Source organism: Topomyia yanbarensis, chromosome 3 (genome assembly GCF_030247195.1).
Source record: "Topomyia yanbarensis strain Yona2022 chromosome 3, ASM3024719v1, whole genome shotgun sequence".
In the NCBI taxonomy this organism is placed as follows: domain Eukaryota; kingdom Metazoa; phylum Arthropoda; class Insecta; order Diptera; family Culicidae; genus Topomyia; species Topomyia yanbarensis.
This window is the reverse complement of record NC_080672.1, coordinates 403,601,805-403,618,906: the sequence shown is the minus strand read 5'-3', so window position 1 is coordinate 403,618,906 and position 17,102 is coordinate 403,601,805. Positions and strand designations below refer to the sequence as shown.

General features: G+C 41.5%; 1 protein-coding gene across 8 annotated transcripts in view; it reads right to left on the bottom strand.

Annotated features, from left to right (window-relative positions):
• Positions 1 to 1,036: 1,036 nt before the first annotated feature.
• LOC131693827 (ribosomal protein S6 kinase beta-2-like) overlaps positions 1,037 to 17,102 on the bottom strand; it is a 115,119-nt gene continuing 99,053 nt past the window's right edge. For 7 of the 8 annotated variants that reach the window (XM_058982013.1, XM_058982014.1, XM_058982018.1 and 4 more), the window contains 8 exons: positions 12,990 to 13,121; positions 12,776 to 12,909; positions 12,419 to 12,610; positions 12,234 to 12,324; positions 11,916 to 12,164; positions 11,741 to 11,848; positions 11,188 to 11,681; positions 1,037 to 3,669 (listed from right to left, as the gene is read on the bottom strand). In XM_058982013.1, coding sequence (XP_058837996.1) covers position 3,669; positions 11,188 to 11,681; positions 11,741 to 11,848; positions 11,916 to 12,164; positions 12,234 to 12,324; positions 12,419 to 12,610; positions 12,776 to 12,909; positions 12,990 to 13,121 — 1,401 coding nt within the window. In that variant the 3' untranslated portion in view covers positions 1,037 to 3,668. Of the gene's footprint in view, positions 3,670 to 11,186; positions 11,682 to 11,740; positions 11,849 to 11,915; positions 12,165 to 12,233; positions 12,325 to 12,418; positions 12,611 to 12,775; positions 12,910 to 12,989; positions 13,122 to 17,102 lie in introns of those variants that run through there. The other variant, XM_058982020.1, reaches the window with a different exon arrangement.

The window sequence follows — 17,102 nt, the reverse complement described above, 5'->3', positions numbered from 1 at the left end:
GATACATGCAGATATTCCATGACCGTGTTTGGAGTAGTGGTGTAGTAGTGGGGGGAGTAGTGAAAATTGGCGACAAACCTCGGCACCTACCGGTTGGCTCATTGTGGCCTCCCGCCGAGGACTACATCGAGTAGATTGCGACGAAACGGACAGTTAAATGCTTCACTTATATCGTGATAAAACTGGGAGCTAATTGGTTCACGAAACGGAAGTCGGTATCGAGAGAAAGTCCGCCGCCGAGGTACTCTCAGTCGGAATAGAGCAATTTCACATCCTGTGAGCTAAGTGGCTCACAGAAACGGGATCAGTTTCGGGAGAAATTCCGCCGCCGGGGAACTCTGAGTAGATCGCGACAAAGCTGGGAACTAAATGGCACTAAATTTGGTCTTTAGCTTAATGGATCACTGAGACGAAAGCTAAAGAGCTCACGAAAATGGGAGCTAAACGGTGTTTTTTTTTAACTATACCGAATTTATTCATTTTCAACGGTTCACTATTTCCCATACTATTAGATACTTATTTGTAGACAATTGAAGGTAACAGGATTAGTCAACTTACCAAGTAACGCAAAATGTTTTGCGAATATCGCCGATGGATTATCGATGATAACGATGAATATGACGATACATTATCGATGGCAGGTGGTTAAGGGTGGACAGAGAATGCGCAAAATTCGCAAACGAAAAAAGCAGTTTTTTTCCACACCGTATGTCAGATCTTCATAAAAATCAATCAGCGTATGTAGAATGTTGTTACAGTACTGCTGATTTTTATGAAGATCTGACATACGGTGTGGAAAAAAACTGCTTTTTTCGTTTGCGATTTTTACTCTTTCTCTGTCCAACCTTAAACGTTATCCACGATGACTATGAATTATCGATGATCAACCCTGAAGCGTAAAGATTTTCAGCTGGCGATGTCCACCAAAACGCAACGGAACACAGAAGCATAACAACCAAGAAAATTCTATTGCGCGTTCGTTATATGACCTCGACGGCTGTCATCATAGATATTTCAATTATAAAAGAGTCACCAATCAATTTTCAAATCTTCAAGCGCTTTATATGATCTTTTCTCATCTTTTCACTCGCTCTTTCTCATTTCATTTGTTTCATCAATTTGATTAGTTTGCACTAAAACCTAGACTTTATTTTTTTCCTTTGTGTCTACGTACATAAGTAGGTAATTTCAGATAATTTAAAAATTGGTAAACTATATCAGAAACAAAAAGGCCATAATCCTCCTCTAGTTGTTCATTTTTCATTCATCGTTTACTGTTTTAACTAGCTATCTTCACCTGTCTATGTAATCATAGTTTGGTTCAACTTTCTCGTTATCCTGCTTATTTGATTATTGATTATTTCCGTAAATCAATCCAGTTAAAATCGGCAACGACGCAAGAATACGTACTTCATTCATTTTGTTACCAAATTTTGCTTCTGATAAATATATTTTTTTAAAAATTCTAGCTACCGGAGTCAGAGCAGCGAAATAAATGGCAGTAAAATAGTCTATCGGAAACGAGACAACGCTTGCATTAGGTGCTTAGTCCAGTACGTGGTTGAGCTTTCAGGGAGACTATTCTTCAGTGAAGCAGTGACCGGTGCCTATCCGCAAGCCATGATTGCAGAGTATTGGAAAAGATTCCGCCTGCCATAATCGTTGATCTGTGTATATGAAGGGTTGAGCAAGTAAAGAGCGTTCAGTGGTTGTAAAATAAAGATGGTATAAATTAAGGTAAAGGTTGGTTGGTTGGTACCATTTTCCCTATATAAAGTTTTTCTTTCCTATAAATCTGATCTATTATTGTACAAACAAAGGCACCGTGAGCATCGGTTGCGCACGGTACATCGCTTTTGTGGTTTTACTTACAGCCTAAAGGTTGAGAGTTACCTTAAAATCAGTCAAATTAGTTTGTTCACATTGATCCAGACTATTGCATTTTTTTCTTTTCTGCTATTGAGTTTTACTATGGTTCATCAGATTTGTTTTAATTTATCTAACTTTAGCACAACAAAATCTTTAAAAAATAAGACCTCGTTACATTTGTCTATTGGTTAAGGGTTACATTAAAATTATATTAGTTGTAATTGATTTTGCAGTGTACATGTGATCGGTAAGGTCTATTGAAAATTTAAACTATTGGTCATTTCCCACTCTTGTTTGCGTTTATTCTGTTCGTTTGTTTAGAATAATACACCCTTTCCAATCATTTCATCATCGAGCTAAAGTGTTTAAAATTACTATTACTTTTGCTTTTTGGAGGGATATTTGGCTAAAGAAGGTTACATTGCTAGGACATCTAACTATACAAACTCTCTCATTTACGTTGATCTCAATTCAACTGGTTTGCTTATGCGTGGCATTCCTTTACGTCTTACTCTTGCCTGGATCATGACTCCATCCTCTCCTGGTGCTCCTCTGTTACCGCTGCTGCTGTTGGGTTGGTGTTTATATTAACAAAAATAAACCCTTCTCCTATATCGGTTCACACACTTGCTATCTCGGTTGTATTGGTTCTAAACAAAACAAAATCTCAATCGTGCCGTTTTTAATAGGTGAGTTTTTTGCCTTTCCTAAGTAATTTGTTTTCGTGTTGTGTTAGATGTTGACGAGTGTTTCATCAAACTGCTTTCTGTTCAGTTTTATGCTAAATTTTATCATAGTTGGTATATTATTTAGATTAGCCAACGTTCTGCTCTGCGCTGCTATTCACCGACGGGCGGTGCGCGTCTGTTTTGAGGAACTTAAGTTTTCTAGATGTAGTATTCATCTCCACCCATACAGGAACGAACGGCGGAACGTCGCTTAAATTTATAGACTACTAAAACAATTGATAGAAAAATAAACACAGAAAATGAATGTTTTACTTGACAGTGTCGTTCTGTTTCATGTTAGGTATATTTTTTTCATTCAGAATTATATTGAAACTTGATCTCTGCTTTTTTCGGTAACGCTATAAATCCACACACTCGTAAAAGGTTTTTTTCAACAATTTCATTCACTTTGTTTTTTATATTCATTATTCTATAGCAGAGTTGATTATCAGACTGGACATAAATCATATTCCTTGAATTGTCAAGTGGTAATACAGTTTAGTAGACACACCTCAATTTCCTCGTTTACTTTCTTTCGGAGTACTTCCAAAATGACGATCGCTTTCCGATCTTGAAATTTTAACAACTTTCTTTATTCGCTCATTACTACAGTGTAGCTTCCGGTAGTGATACACACACGTGCACGATCATAATGTATTCATTTCATATTAAATTTACGACAAACCTGCTGCGTTCTGATCTCCAACTATTAGCTTAGTGCTATGCTTGCAATTACTTTATCTTCCTTCTATTCTTAGTTATTTTTGTGTGTGTGTTTCGCTTTCAATAATGGTCAATCACGTAAAATATCGCCTATTCACATATTCCCGCTACCATTTTCATAATAATCAGCGCCTCTCTATATAACAACTTTCGTCAACCTCGTGCGCCAAAACGCCTCAGAATCGGACTTTCTATAGTGTGCAGAGGTTGTGTGTGGGCCTTTGATGGTTGACGTGAAAAAAAGATGTTAATTGCAATAGCTGTTTGCATCATTTGGAAAAAAAAAATTAAACTACTGGTATTTCGTTAGATTATAAATCTTCTAAATTTGTTGTATTCCATCCTAGGCCTGAAAAAGAAGAAGCACAAAAATTGTTCTTGTTAAGAAAAGTTAAGCTTAACTGGAGAAAATTTCAGGAGTCAATATCATTGACCACAACCAGCCAGGAGGAGGGGAATATGCATAGTATAGTTGGGGAATCGATTGCCATTCTTGCGTTGTGTACCCTGTTAGAGTTTTTTTATGCCGACTGCAGACGAATAAATGGACACCGGCAAACATAGGAACGGAATCGTGGTTTATGAATAAAGCGCGTGAGTTCCATAAAAGCGGACGGCATCTTTTTTCATTAAAACAGAACGCGTCGCCATTCGTTGACATAATGAAAATTCAATTCATTTCTTTAACATCAAAAATGAAACTTGAAAACGAGGGATAGGTAATCAGTCTTCTGAGGTGTAGAAATACATACAAAAATCTTCCCGGGCCTTGAGACAGATACCTCAAATACATGGCAATAGCACTAGTTTGTGCACCGGACGCTGATACTCCAACTGACAAGAGCGAAGTGTGACGGTGCGTACAATCCCATACCGATCCGGATGCGTTTTTACCACCCTATCACGTTCCCATACCGGAGGAAATGTATTCTCGTTTTTAATCAGCACTAGATGACCAACAGCCAAGTTCTGTTGGCCGAGGCTGAAGGGTGGCTGCGTATTCGTGTCTCCAACGAGCGTATCGTCCAGCAGTATAACGTTGAACGATTCTCTGGGATATGAATGACGTGCATTATGTGCTTATTCCAGTGCGTGGTTGGTTTGAGGAAGGAAGTTTTGAGGTTGACCAATAATTAAGTGACCCGGAGTGAAAGGTTCACAAGAATTGGGTGACGTTGACAACTGGTAAAGAGGATGCGGGCTCAGACATGCCTATATTTGAAATAAACGGATGAGAGCTCTTAGGAAGTGTCTGTACGGTTACCGAGATCTTCATACATTTAACTGCAGCTTCCTAAATGCCACCCTTGTGGGGTGCGTATGAAGTAATGACCGTCTATTTGATTCTAATGTCCGATAGGGTCTGAGCTACTGTTTGGTCGAACTCATTCGATTGAAGACGATTCCGTTTTTGTCGATCTGTACCGACAAATTGGTGCCATGGTCGGATTAAATCTCGCTGCATAATCCAGGTCGTCCTATAAACGGTTTGAAAGCTGCCAAACAGGTGTTAGTTGACATACCTGTAACTACCTCGAAATTAATTGCTTTCGTCGATAAAAAAGACAACCCAACGATGTATCCCTTCAGTGCCCTTACAGCACGAAGTTTGGAAGAGCGTATGATTATTGGACCTGTATAATCGATACCGCAGTGTATAAGAGGTGTCGCTGGTGTGTTCATTTAGACGGTAGGCTTCTCATCAGTTTCGGTGATGTTTTCGCTTTCATCCTACGACAGCGTATGCAGCTATCAACAACTTCACGCACAGCCACAACCTTTCACCCAAAACCAAGGGGTCAAACATTAACCCTCCAACACTCGCGCGAATGGCTACCCGAATGAGCAGCCGCTGGTGCTGAAATAAGATTTCGCAGTTTCTGAAGGTGTTTCACTAAATACAACGACGCGAGTGCCGGAGGGTAAATGTAGGTCCATCGTAAAGATTTTGCAAATGTAATTCAAATAGCAGCAGAAAGGTGTAACGGAGCTGCTTTGGCAATATTACTGGTTGTCGCATATTTGGCTAGAGTTCTATAGACGACCACCTAAGCGTAAGGTCCCTTCATCGTCAACAGTAGAAAATAGTTCTTCAATTTTGCTATCGCTTGGTAGTGGTGCACACTTTGGTAGGCAGTCTATTTCACGCTTGCAGGAGCGATTCTAGCTAGTTGGAGACAAGCATTAGATATCTTCGTCAGCGAAATAATACCTGTCAATTCGGAAACGCCGCTCTAAGAAGCCATTAGGTTGAATTTAAAACGATTTATTCAGCAATTTATATGGTCGGTGTTAAGTCAGACCGGACTAAGTCGCAAAACATAAAAAAATGAGATAATGACAGCACTGGATAAAGAATATCGTCAGCTACATTCGACCTTTACCAGATTTGAAATATGTAACAATAAACTAGAGTTATGGCAATAATTAATTTCCAATCATAATGTAAAGGATGCGGTGATTCAAACTTTAAACCTGTTTTTCTCGAAATCAATATTTTGTCACTTAGTCCGGCCTGACTTAACACCGACCATATGTAGTATGCGAATTAGGACAGAAAATCGATTGAGTAGGAGCGTTTCGGTGGTATAATTACATTCTAGAGCTGCACTAAGAACTGACAGGTGTGTCAGAGGGGACCATTCTTCCACTTGAGATCCGTTTTTTGCTGGAATGTACAAATTCCATACAGCATCATTTACTTTCAGCCATCTGGGATCTGTACAACAGAGAGGACAATTGACAAATACAATTGGCAAAATACCACGCGTAGCACAGTCGGTGGGATTGTCCCGTGAAGACACAGGATGCCAATGTTTTCTAGGGAGATAATCGAGGATCTTAGATGTACGGTTCGCTGTAAACGTCTGCCATTTCCTTGGATACGCAGAGAGCCAGTGCGGGACGATGGTCGAATCAGTTCATGCAAATAGTTCGAGTTGCAGATGCGCAAGTGACTGCGTATATCCTTAAGTAAAATGCTGCCAACAGCTTCAGTTTAGGCAACAATACTTGTATAAAAACGACGTTTCTGGAGCGACTATGTTTATGTGAACCGTTCATGCGTTAGTAACTGCTCGCGCATAAACCACTATTTCTTAAGCTTAACCGTGAAATTGTACCTTTCCTGTGTGTTGGAGAATCCAGCAGCTCATACGAATTTTTCTCGATATGGAGCAACATTTCCTTCACCTCGATCCATTCATCGGAAACACTTGCTGGTAACTGATCATCTCAGTCTAGATTGTAAAAAGTCACAGGTGTTGAATTAGTATTTTTGTGCGAATAATTGCAGTGGCAATCCTGCCATTTGGATCGAATAGCTTGGACGAATCGGATAGCAGTTGTCTCTTTGTATTAGCACTGTTGTTGTCAAAGCTAACCTTGAAGCAGAACACACCATCCTATGGAATCCATCATATCCCGAGGGCCTTAACATTGTCTTCCTCCTGGGGTAACTGAAACGTTATGGGTTCATTGCTGATCCCGTCGGATTCTATAAGCTGCGGTTCATTCGACGTTCATATTCGCAAATTGAAATTTCTCATTGTAAGCTATTCTCGCAAAAACTTGGCGACAACAAATCATCTACGTAGAAGTTCTTGGATGCGCACTCGAACGCTAAGGGGCCGTACCATAAGTGAGTGTCAGTAAACGCTAATGTTGCAATGGTTGGTTGGTCTGGTTGTTCGCGCCATATAATTCGTTGATAGTTGACATCATTTCCATTCACAAGAGCGCGCCTCTAACATTTTTCGATATCGGCCATACCTGTGACTCGATACGTTCGTGTTAAATAATGGTCCGTTGAATTTTTGACCCACCAACAAACGGTCATTTAAGGGCACACCAGATGCGCTTTTACTTGAGATGTCAAAGACGATGCGGCGTAACTTAGTTCTCGTACTGTCTTCCTTCCGAACAGCGTGATGTGGAAGAAAGAAACATTTATCTGGTGCTTCCGGTAATGGAATCTTCTCCATATGGCCAATAGATGAATACTCTGCATTGAACTGTTTGTATAGCTTTTTATACTGTGAATCGACGCTACACTTTCGTTTCCTTGCCTTGAATCGTCGAATTGCGACGGAGGCGGCGTCACCAACCGGTGGTTTTGTATCATCGAAGGGTAGGCTAACCACATATCGTCCATCTACGTTCCGTACAGAAGTTGTTTGGAAATGCATGTCGTTCGTCTTTAGTATGACTTTACTTTTGGTAGGTAGGTAGGTCCTCAAGTTGCCAGAATCGTCTAAGGGTTTTTCTCAAAATTAACTTCACTGACCTGAGCAACAACGCCAGATTTTGGAGTAGTCACTAATGCCGCGCTGCCAAATATCCAAAGATAGAGTTCTACGCTATCGGTACTTTCCGACTGTCTACTAGCTTTCCTGGTCCTAAAATGGGAAAGAAAGCTTCTATATCCAATAAAAGATCGATCTTACCATGCTTGTTGTACGAGGGATCTGCTAACGATGTGCCTATCAAGGCATCTGTATCAATATCGAATTCATGACACGGCTGGTCCGGAACGAGCTGATCGAGAATAAATTATTCCAGTACTATAACGATTGATTCATCAAATTGCGATGGAATATGCAACGTAACTTTTCTCTTTGTCTTACTGTGCTTTCCTCGAGTGATTCCCCTGACAAGTATGCTGGTGGCGTCGAGTTCATGCAGACAGAGTCCACCAATATGAACGATGAAATACGTCGTCTATTTTTCCTAAAACTGCACCATACTGATGCAGTTCGTTGGACATTTGGTCTCGGTTCTTGCGACATACATTCTTCCTGATTTGGTTCTGCAGCTGGAGTTTCCTGCTTGTATTTTTTTTTGGAAACGTGAGATTGCTAGATCATTTATCGAACACAGCAGTGAATGATTTTTTGATTACAGCTTTTAAAGGTTATGGTAGAAGAATTCCTTGAAATTGAATGAATGATCTTAAGGCAGTTGAAATAAAATTTGGATCTTTGTACAAATTTCTGACGATCGCATGTCTTCATCTCTTTGAAGCTGGTACAATGATAGATGGTGTGAGTTTGAGAGAACTTTGGACAAGAGAGCTGGGCGGTAGCGTGAAAGCTTCGAATCAGCCTATTCGATAAAACTGATTTTGAATTCTGGCCACTCTTGTAATCTGAATCCCGTTTCGTAGATTTGTATCCCTTCTTACTGAACGATACGCCAGCTTCCACAGCTCTGCGCTCAAGAAGAAGATGTATCAATTATGGATCACGACGCGCATATTCTTTACCAAGCGCTTGCAATTGTCTGATTACTTCATCGGAGGCGACAAAAGTTTGCGACACCCAACGAGAGACGAAAGGGCGATTGTACAATGAACTCTCACTAATGCCGCGACTGTATATTTTTGCTTATCATAGAAGTCGTTAAGCTTGTCCCATACTTGCACATCATTTGCATCCGTAATCGCGAATTCGCTCACAAGCTGTTTAGCTTCTCCGTCTAAATGAGACAATAACATTAACTACGAACTGAATAAAGAGCATATGCTCTAACGGGCTGTAAAACTGGCTGATGAAAAGTGGTTTCCGCTTATGCCGGCGTGATAGTGTTGCCGCCGGGTCGGCTTCAATCGCTAACTCAAATTCGGAAGATATTGCATGTGATGACGAAGACAGCAAGGAGAGTGATGCCACCGACTCAGGCGGCTGCTCACTACGAGGCGTCAAGTGTAGTTGTCTGCAACTTCGGCGATGACTGGAATGTTGCATCAGTTGTTAAGTTAGGCAGGTTCCAAACGTCCAACAGAATGTCCACAGGAAACTGAGCATATCTGGCTTACTGTCCTACTGTGTTAGTGGTTGATCGGCTAACGAGTGGATTATTATGCGAACGTAGCATTCGACGGTTCTTCACCCAGATGCTTCGACGACCACACCTAGAGACCATTTCCAACTGTTTCTTGTATACACATTGGCAAATGCTGGATCATTTCGACTAAAAAATCTCAACAGGCTGTGCTGCTTCTCGATTATCGCAGAGGGTGCCCGAAGTAGTTCGAGCAAATCCCGCGGTCGTAAATTGGGTTCAGTTGACGAACACGAGAGCCACTAGTATATCAAGTCTAGCAAAAAGTCCGAAAGCAGGATACTGATTGTAGCCGGTTTGAACAACCTCAGGTCACTTGAAGTACGAGTCTATGGCGATAAGGTAATATTCGCCTTCGATGGGACCGGCAAAATCTACGTGATTGCGTTGCCACAAGCCGGATACTTTCAACCATGGTATAGGAGTAGCGCAAGGAGGCGCAATGCTGACACGCCTGCAGATAACCAACGATGTCATCACCTATGGAGCGCCAGTAGACGCAGCTTCTGGCGATTGCTTTTATCCGCTGCATGCCCACGATGAAGCTGATCCAAGCACCGTTTTCGATACTGCGATGGAATAACGAGTCGTTCAGCAAATAGAATACTTCCATCAACCACAGTAAGTGACTCCTGTCTGGAATGGAATCGCTAAAGTTCCGGATCACGGCTTTTGATGGAGGCCAACCGTCTCGTATGTACCGGCTTGAAAGACGGACGGTATTCAGTTGACAGAAGCATGTGGCTGGCTCGATCATTGCATTGTCATGTTTGAGGTTAAGGAGACGCTGACATTCTTCCGCTAGTTGGTTCAACGTGACTCCATTGTTTTACTCAATCCTGGAGCGCAGTCATGTACGGGTTTTTTTGCGTAGCTTTCTGCTTTCAGTCCGCGAACGTAGGTCATGCACTTAACTGCTCTTCCGATAGCTGTCCCAGCTCAAACTCAGCGCAATCTTTATTAACACGGCAAGCGAAAGCAATATGGTCTTCAGTCGGGTGTTCGGCGATTTGGATGTCTCCTCAGCATCGTAGCGAAAGTTCTTAACGTTGCTTGCAGGGAGCCAAGAATTTGCTCTGGGTTGAGTGGTACTTGTACGTGGATAGATGAAACTGTGCTCTGGTTACTTTTCGTGAATCAAAACTTCATCTTCACTATCTACGTTAAAGCAACTTGGAATGGATTCAATGGAAGACCTTGTAAACAAAAATTCCGAGAACTGTCTTAATTTTCTTCCTTTGGTGGCGTCATGTTCTTAATTTTCTTCCTTTCGTGCAATGTTCTATTGGTTCTACATCGTTAGTCTATCAACCATACGAGTTCTAAGTTCTTTAATTCGAGTCTAAACTCGTGTATGGCTGTCGGCAAATTCTGATGAATCTAGCAAGAAAATTTAAACCGACTTTGATGTGGGTTCTAGGGCACATGGAAAGATAAGGAATGAGATGGCTGATAAAGATATTTAATAGGGGAGCTGTCTCTCGTTTCATAAATCTAGAACAATGCTTTGGATTTGGATTTAGCTTCCTTAGTGTAAAGGTCGACGATTGAGAGAAGGGGATAAAGAGAAATACTTTGATACCCTACCAACCATTCTCAATCAAGACTGTATATTAAATACACAAAGAAGAAGACTAGAGAATTCCTTGCATTACGCAATCTTGAACGAAAGAAAATTACTGACTAATTAACATGCCATTGCTCTCTCATAGCCCGCAATGGTCAACTTAGGAAAGGCTCAAGAAATTAGCTAAATGATCTTTTGTAAAGATTGCCATTGCCCTGAAGCGATCAGAGAAACTTCTTCACGCCACCTATTGAGTTTTCTTTAGGAACCTCAACTTTACATACGACTACGCAGTGCCCAATGCGCAAGTAGAGGATTCACAATAGAACGGACGAAATGATCGGGTTTTCCGCCACGTGTACTTAACATCCCGTCCACTTACGTAAGCATAGAGCCCGGATGCATCTGTGCATTCAAAATAATATATATCCCAGAGTTTCTATTGTTTTTTATACTCACTATGAAATCGGCAGCTCCGGGTACACCTCCATCATTTCGTCTTGAGGTGAAGGCCGTGGCGCGAACGGTTGCAAATGTGCCGGTGTGTGTCGAGTGTTGGCCGGATGACTGATGGGACCGGTCAAAAATTGCGTACTCCTCGCCGTCGCCTGCGATTGCATTTGCTGAGGTGGAAGCTGATGAGGTTGTGGAGGCTGAGGGTGCTGCGTCTGGAACACCAGATGATGCGGCACCGACTGATGATTGCTGCTGTGTCCGGCGATGGATTGCGACCGGGGCATACTAAGCATTTGCTCGTCCGCTAGGGTAATTGCACCGTTTTCCACCAGCCTGCTGTTGGTCGCGTGCATATTATGATGACTACTGTGACTACTCAGGTGGTGATGATGATGATGGCCGTGGTGTTGACGGGGTGTTCGCCGCGGGGAACGTGCTGTCACCACACGAGGCTGTTGCATCTCCTCCAGCACCGAAGGTGCGACGTAGGTGAATCCCTGGAAACGTGCAATAATATTAAGTGATGCTAATTTCGGCTGACTGTTTTGTAACTTACTTGAAAGATTAAATTGGCACTTTCACTTAACGTTGTATCGTCTGGTGAGTCTACCGGTATTTGTTTGGTAAATTTGGTGTCGAACTGTGAAACATCATCCTCGCTTCGCTAAAAGTTAAGTAGAGTTTTAGTTTATATATCGATACATTATTCGTTCGAATAAAGCAAGTCTTACCAATACAGGCTTGATTGGTGGATCTAATCGCCTAGCCAACACATCATCCCAATTCACATTTTTAAAGAAGGGATGTGCTCGAACCGCTTGTCCGTCTGTGGGGCCACTGCCTAGCCGCTGTGACACTTGTCGTTTCATGAGCCGACGAATGAGATCGCGTGAGTCGGTCGCAAGATATGCGGGGATGTTAAGTTTGCCCTTTAGAATAGCGTCTATGGTGTTTTTGCGGTTGTCTGCCGTGAAAGGAGGCTGTCGATGACAAAGTAGAGAAGTTACAGTGAATTACTTCTGACCGTCTACTTTAAAGATGGTACTAACCATTCCTGTTAACATATCGAACATTAAAGCACCCAGTGACCACCAGTCGACAGCTTTACCATGGCCACTTCTCGTTAGGATTTCTGGAGCCCTATGGAAAGTTAATAGAATATATAATATTAGCTTTAAACGTATTTCAAAATCAATTAAATTCAGACATTCGTTGATCATCCTTCCATACTCACATATATTCAATAGTACCGCAAAAAGTGTGCGTCACAATTCCCTCTTGGATGTGTTCTTTGCATAGGCCGAAATCAGTCAGTTTGACGTGACCCTGGGCGTCCAGTAGTACGTTTTCCGGTTTCAGATCCCGATAGATTATACCAAGATTGTGCAAATGCTCTAGTGCTAGAATGATTTCACACAGGTAAAAGCTATTCGATTGGAATTGGAAGAAATAAAAATTTAAATTAGTATAAAATGTCGCAGCGAACAAGATATCCGTTTATCGCTGTGCTGGCCATAATTGTAAGACTATTCCATGTTCTATCCCTATTTGCGTGGAACTGACTATGGACGATTATGGACCGTTTACCCACCAAGTGGTATCCTCCAGGAAGATTCCTTCACGTTCTAAATGCATAAACAGCTCACCGCCGCTAAGATATTCTAGGATTAAATACAATTTTCCACCTGTCTGGAAGGCATAAACTAATTCAACTATAAATGGATGCTATTGTTCGGAGGGGAAGATACAAACAAAGTTACGAATGAGAATTTGGTTCCGATAGGAGAAATCGATGTAAAACTTGCCCGCACTGCTTCCAATATGTTTCGCTCGGCACGTGTATGAGCTGTGTCTTTTTGATTCCTAACTATCGAAGCCTTTTTCAGCACCTTCATTGCGAAGTAGGAGTTTGCGTCGGCACCGGTAGTTTTTCTAACCTGCAATAATAAAGAGCGAAATATTAGTGAGATGCGACAGACGATAACAATATTTATCTCGATTTTACTTTAGCTGAGTTGAATGCCTAATAGTACGTGTTCGATTTTAAATAAGACTGCGCTATATACCTAAAACTAGCAACAGATACCAAGATAAACTCGTTACCATTTCATTTGTATGAAATAAACACTTCATAATGATAGATATTTTTTATCAACTAGCTACTGACGAGATGAATTGGTATTTTAAGCCAGTTTATCGACATGTTATTGGGAACATGTGTTGTTTATCTCCTTGTATATTAGAAGTGGTTTATTATCTATGTCAAACACCAGGGTGGCTGACCCAACATTGATTCTACTAATCGTGATTGTTACTCAGAAAAATTCAATCCAGAACCCTCGCATTTGTTTTGGACAAAACAACACGATACGTTGTTGTTTCTTACGTAAATATGCATATATGTTTGATCTCATGGATTGTTCTTGGAAAAAATACAAAATGGCGGTTGAAAAGTAAAGGCCTACTAAAATCTACAAGGGGGTAACACAATGTCAAATTTCGAACTACGTGGCTTTTATCCCATTAGATTGTATACAACACCAAAAAATAGTTAAAAAGTACTAAAAGCGGATATTTTCAGCAATCTTTTTTCAACCCGAAAATTTACATTGGTTATATCCACCAGTGTCAACGAAAAAATATGTCCAATAACTATTATAACACAATCTTCACACAGTGTTAAAAGTTTTGGACACACCCAACGATTCATGAGACGATGAAATAGTACCATATAAATCATCGTGTATATGAAATCGATTACAACGAATACTTCATATTTCATAGATCGGCTGAATAGTTGCGTCCATCATCATTTGATGCATACTTTAAATGCATATCTATGGAAATATAGAGAGTAGAAGCAATAATGGCTCACCCACCCTACCATGACCTCAACAGGCGCTCCATATTCGATAGCCTAATTGATTTTTTTTTGATAGTCGGATGACTAGATGGATCATTTTCTGGCGGAAATCGCCCCCATTGTTATGCAAATCCCATAGCTATTAATGCTATTGGTTGAGTAAAAAGATCGAAATTGTGTCAGTAGGTTTTTTTCAGGGATAATGCAGCGTGCGGGAATGAACCAAATCCATCTATTGGTATCTATTAGTACGATTCGATGTCAACAATTCATGCTTAATACCTAAAGAAAACGGGAATTAAAACATCAAACTGGCTGGCTACGCACTTTTTCTTTGCGTGGTTTATCTTCCACCGGACCGCACTCGCGATTCGACATTGATTGATTCACATACTGAGTCACTGGAACGGATTTCCGCTCAAGCAAGCCCGGTTGATGAGATCCTGATTGTTGGTGATTTCAATTTCTCCGGATTAAAATGTCGCTCTGCTTCTGACGGATTTATGTTCGCTGATCCCGAACTGTCATCTTTTCATGCTGGTATCACCAGTTTGCTTGACTGCTACAGTCTAAATCTGCTGCGCCAAACGAATAATGTGGTGAACGAGAACAACAGAATCCTTGATCTCTGTTTTTCGAGCAAATCTGACTACGCGCCAAAAGTTACCGCAGCACCGTTCCCCCTGGTAAAGACTGTTAGACACCACCCTCCCCTGCATATATTGCTTGAAGCGATTCGAGTGAAGCATGACTGCAATGCTTCTGACACCGTCAGCTATAACTTTAGGAAAGCCAACTATATTAGCATTATTGACTTCCTGTCGAATATCCACTGGACTGAAATTCTCGACAATGACGATGTCAACGTTGCAGTGCAGACCTTCTCCAATGTTATGAGCTATGCTATCGATCGCTATGTACCCAAAAGAAGTGGCCTTCAATCTAAGCACCCAGCGTGGCACACTGCCGAGCTGAGACGGTTAAAAGCGACTAAAAGAGCCGCTCTGAAGAAGTACTCCAAGTTTGGGGGCTACGTGCTGCGACAACACTACGTTCATGTTAACCAAGTCTATAAAAAGACATCGAAGCGTTGCCATGCCGATTACTTGCGAAACGTGCAACGTAAGTTGAAGTCCGAACCTAAAACATTCTGGAAGCATGTAAACGAGCAAAGAAAGGAATCCGGGTTGCCTTCAACGATGAGCTATGGAGGACGTATGAGCTCTAGGTTACAGGAGATCTGCCAACTATTCTCTGAAAAGTTCGCGAGTGTTTTCTCCAACGAGAAACTGACACCGACCCAGGCTTCACGCGCGGCTCTCAATGTACCTCAATCATACCAGTCTTTGAACTCTATCAATATCTACAATAATGTGGTACAACTGGCGATTAGCAACATGAAGGCTTCAACCTCGGCAGGCCCAGATGGAATACCAACTATTATTCTAAAAAAATGCTCTGCCGGTCTAATTGAACCTCTTTGTCATCTGTTTCAATTGTCGCTAACAACCGGAGTATTTCCCGAACTCTGGAAATCCTCCTTCATGTTTCCAGTTCACAAAAAAGGTGATAAAAAGGTAGTTGACAACTACCGTGGTATTACAACGCTAAGCGCAGTTCCTAAGCTGTTTGAAATGGCTGTGTTGGAACCCATCTCCAACCACTGCAAACAGTATATCTCCGAGACTCAGCATGGATTTATGCCGAAACGTTCAACATCTACGAATCTTCTGTCGTTCACAAAATATGTTACAGATGCTATGTCGGACGGCCTTCAAACTGACGTTATCTACACGGACCTTTCAGCTGCTTTTGACAAGATAAATCACGCTATTGCAGTGGCAAAATTGGATAGACTTGGCTTTGGTACTAATATTCTCCGTTGGATGCAATCGTATCTCAGTGATCGTCGTCTAGCAGTCAAGATAGGTGATTGTGTATCCGAAGAGTTCTTTGCTTCATCTGGTATTCCGCAAGGCAGCCATCTCGGTCCATTGATTTTTCTTCTGTATTTCAACGACGTTAACTTTTGTTTGGAAGGACCACGGTTGTCTTTCGCCGACGACCTCAAGTTATACCATAGAATCCGGAATACTGATGATGCAGCTTTCCTTCAACGCCAACTGGAAACCTTTGCGGAATGGTGCGAGATCAACCGAATGACCCTAAACCCCAAGAAATGTACGGTCATTACGTTCTCGAGGAAAAAAACGCCAATTCGATTCGATTACTGTCTAGCTGAATCCACAATTGACAGAGCGAATTGCGTCAAAGATCTCGGAGTTTTTTCTCGATGAACAACTGACGTTTAAACAGCATATCAGCTATATTGTCGCAAAGGCATCACGCTGTTTGGGGTTCATAATGAGAATATCTAAGCACTTTTCAGATATTTACTGCTTGAAGTCTCTCTACTGCTCACTCGTTCGATCATCTCTGGAATATTGTTCAGTTGTGTGGAACCCTCATTATCTCAACGGTGTCCATCGAATTGAGACAGTACAGCGCAGATTTGTTCGGTTTGCCCTTCGTCGATTGCCTTGGAGCAACCCTCACCAGCTGCCAAGTTATGAAAGCCGGGGTTTGCTTATTGGACTCGATACATTGCAAGTGCGACGGGATCTATTCCGTGCTATGACGATTTCGGATATTTTGCAAGATCGAATTGACTGCCCCGAGCTTCTCAGTGCGATAAACATGAACGTTCGCCCTTGCGCCCTTCGCAATAATTTATTCCTCCGATTACCTCTTCGCCGGACTAACTATAAAGTAAACGGTGCCATCATTAGTTTGCAGCGGACCTTCAACAGAGTGTCATCCGAGTTCGATCTTCACATTCCACGTAGCAGATTACAATTTGACTTTTTAAATAGATTAAGAAATTATCATTAGGACCACACTGTGTCTGTTGATATTAATTAATTATAAATAAATAAATAAACGTATTTTCTGTCATATTTATCAGTAGAAGCTTGTGATAAAGATCAAATAATGCAAAGTTGTGTTTTGGTTCTTTTTGAAACATCGTGCGCCTTCTGTGTCTTCTTCGATTAAC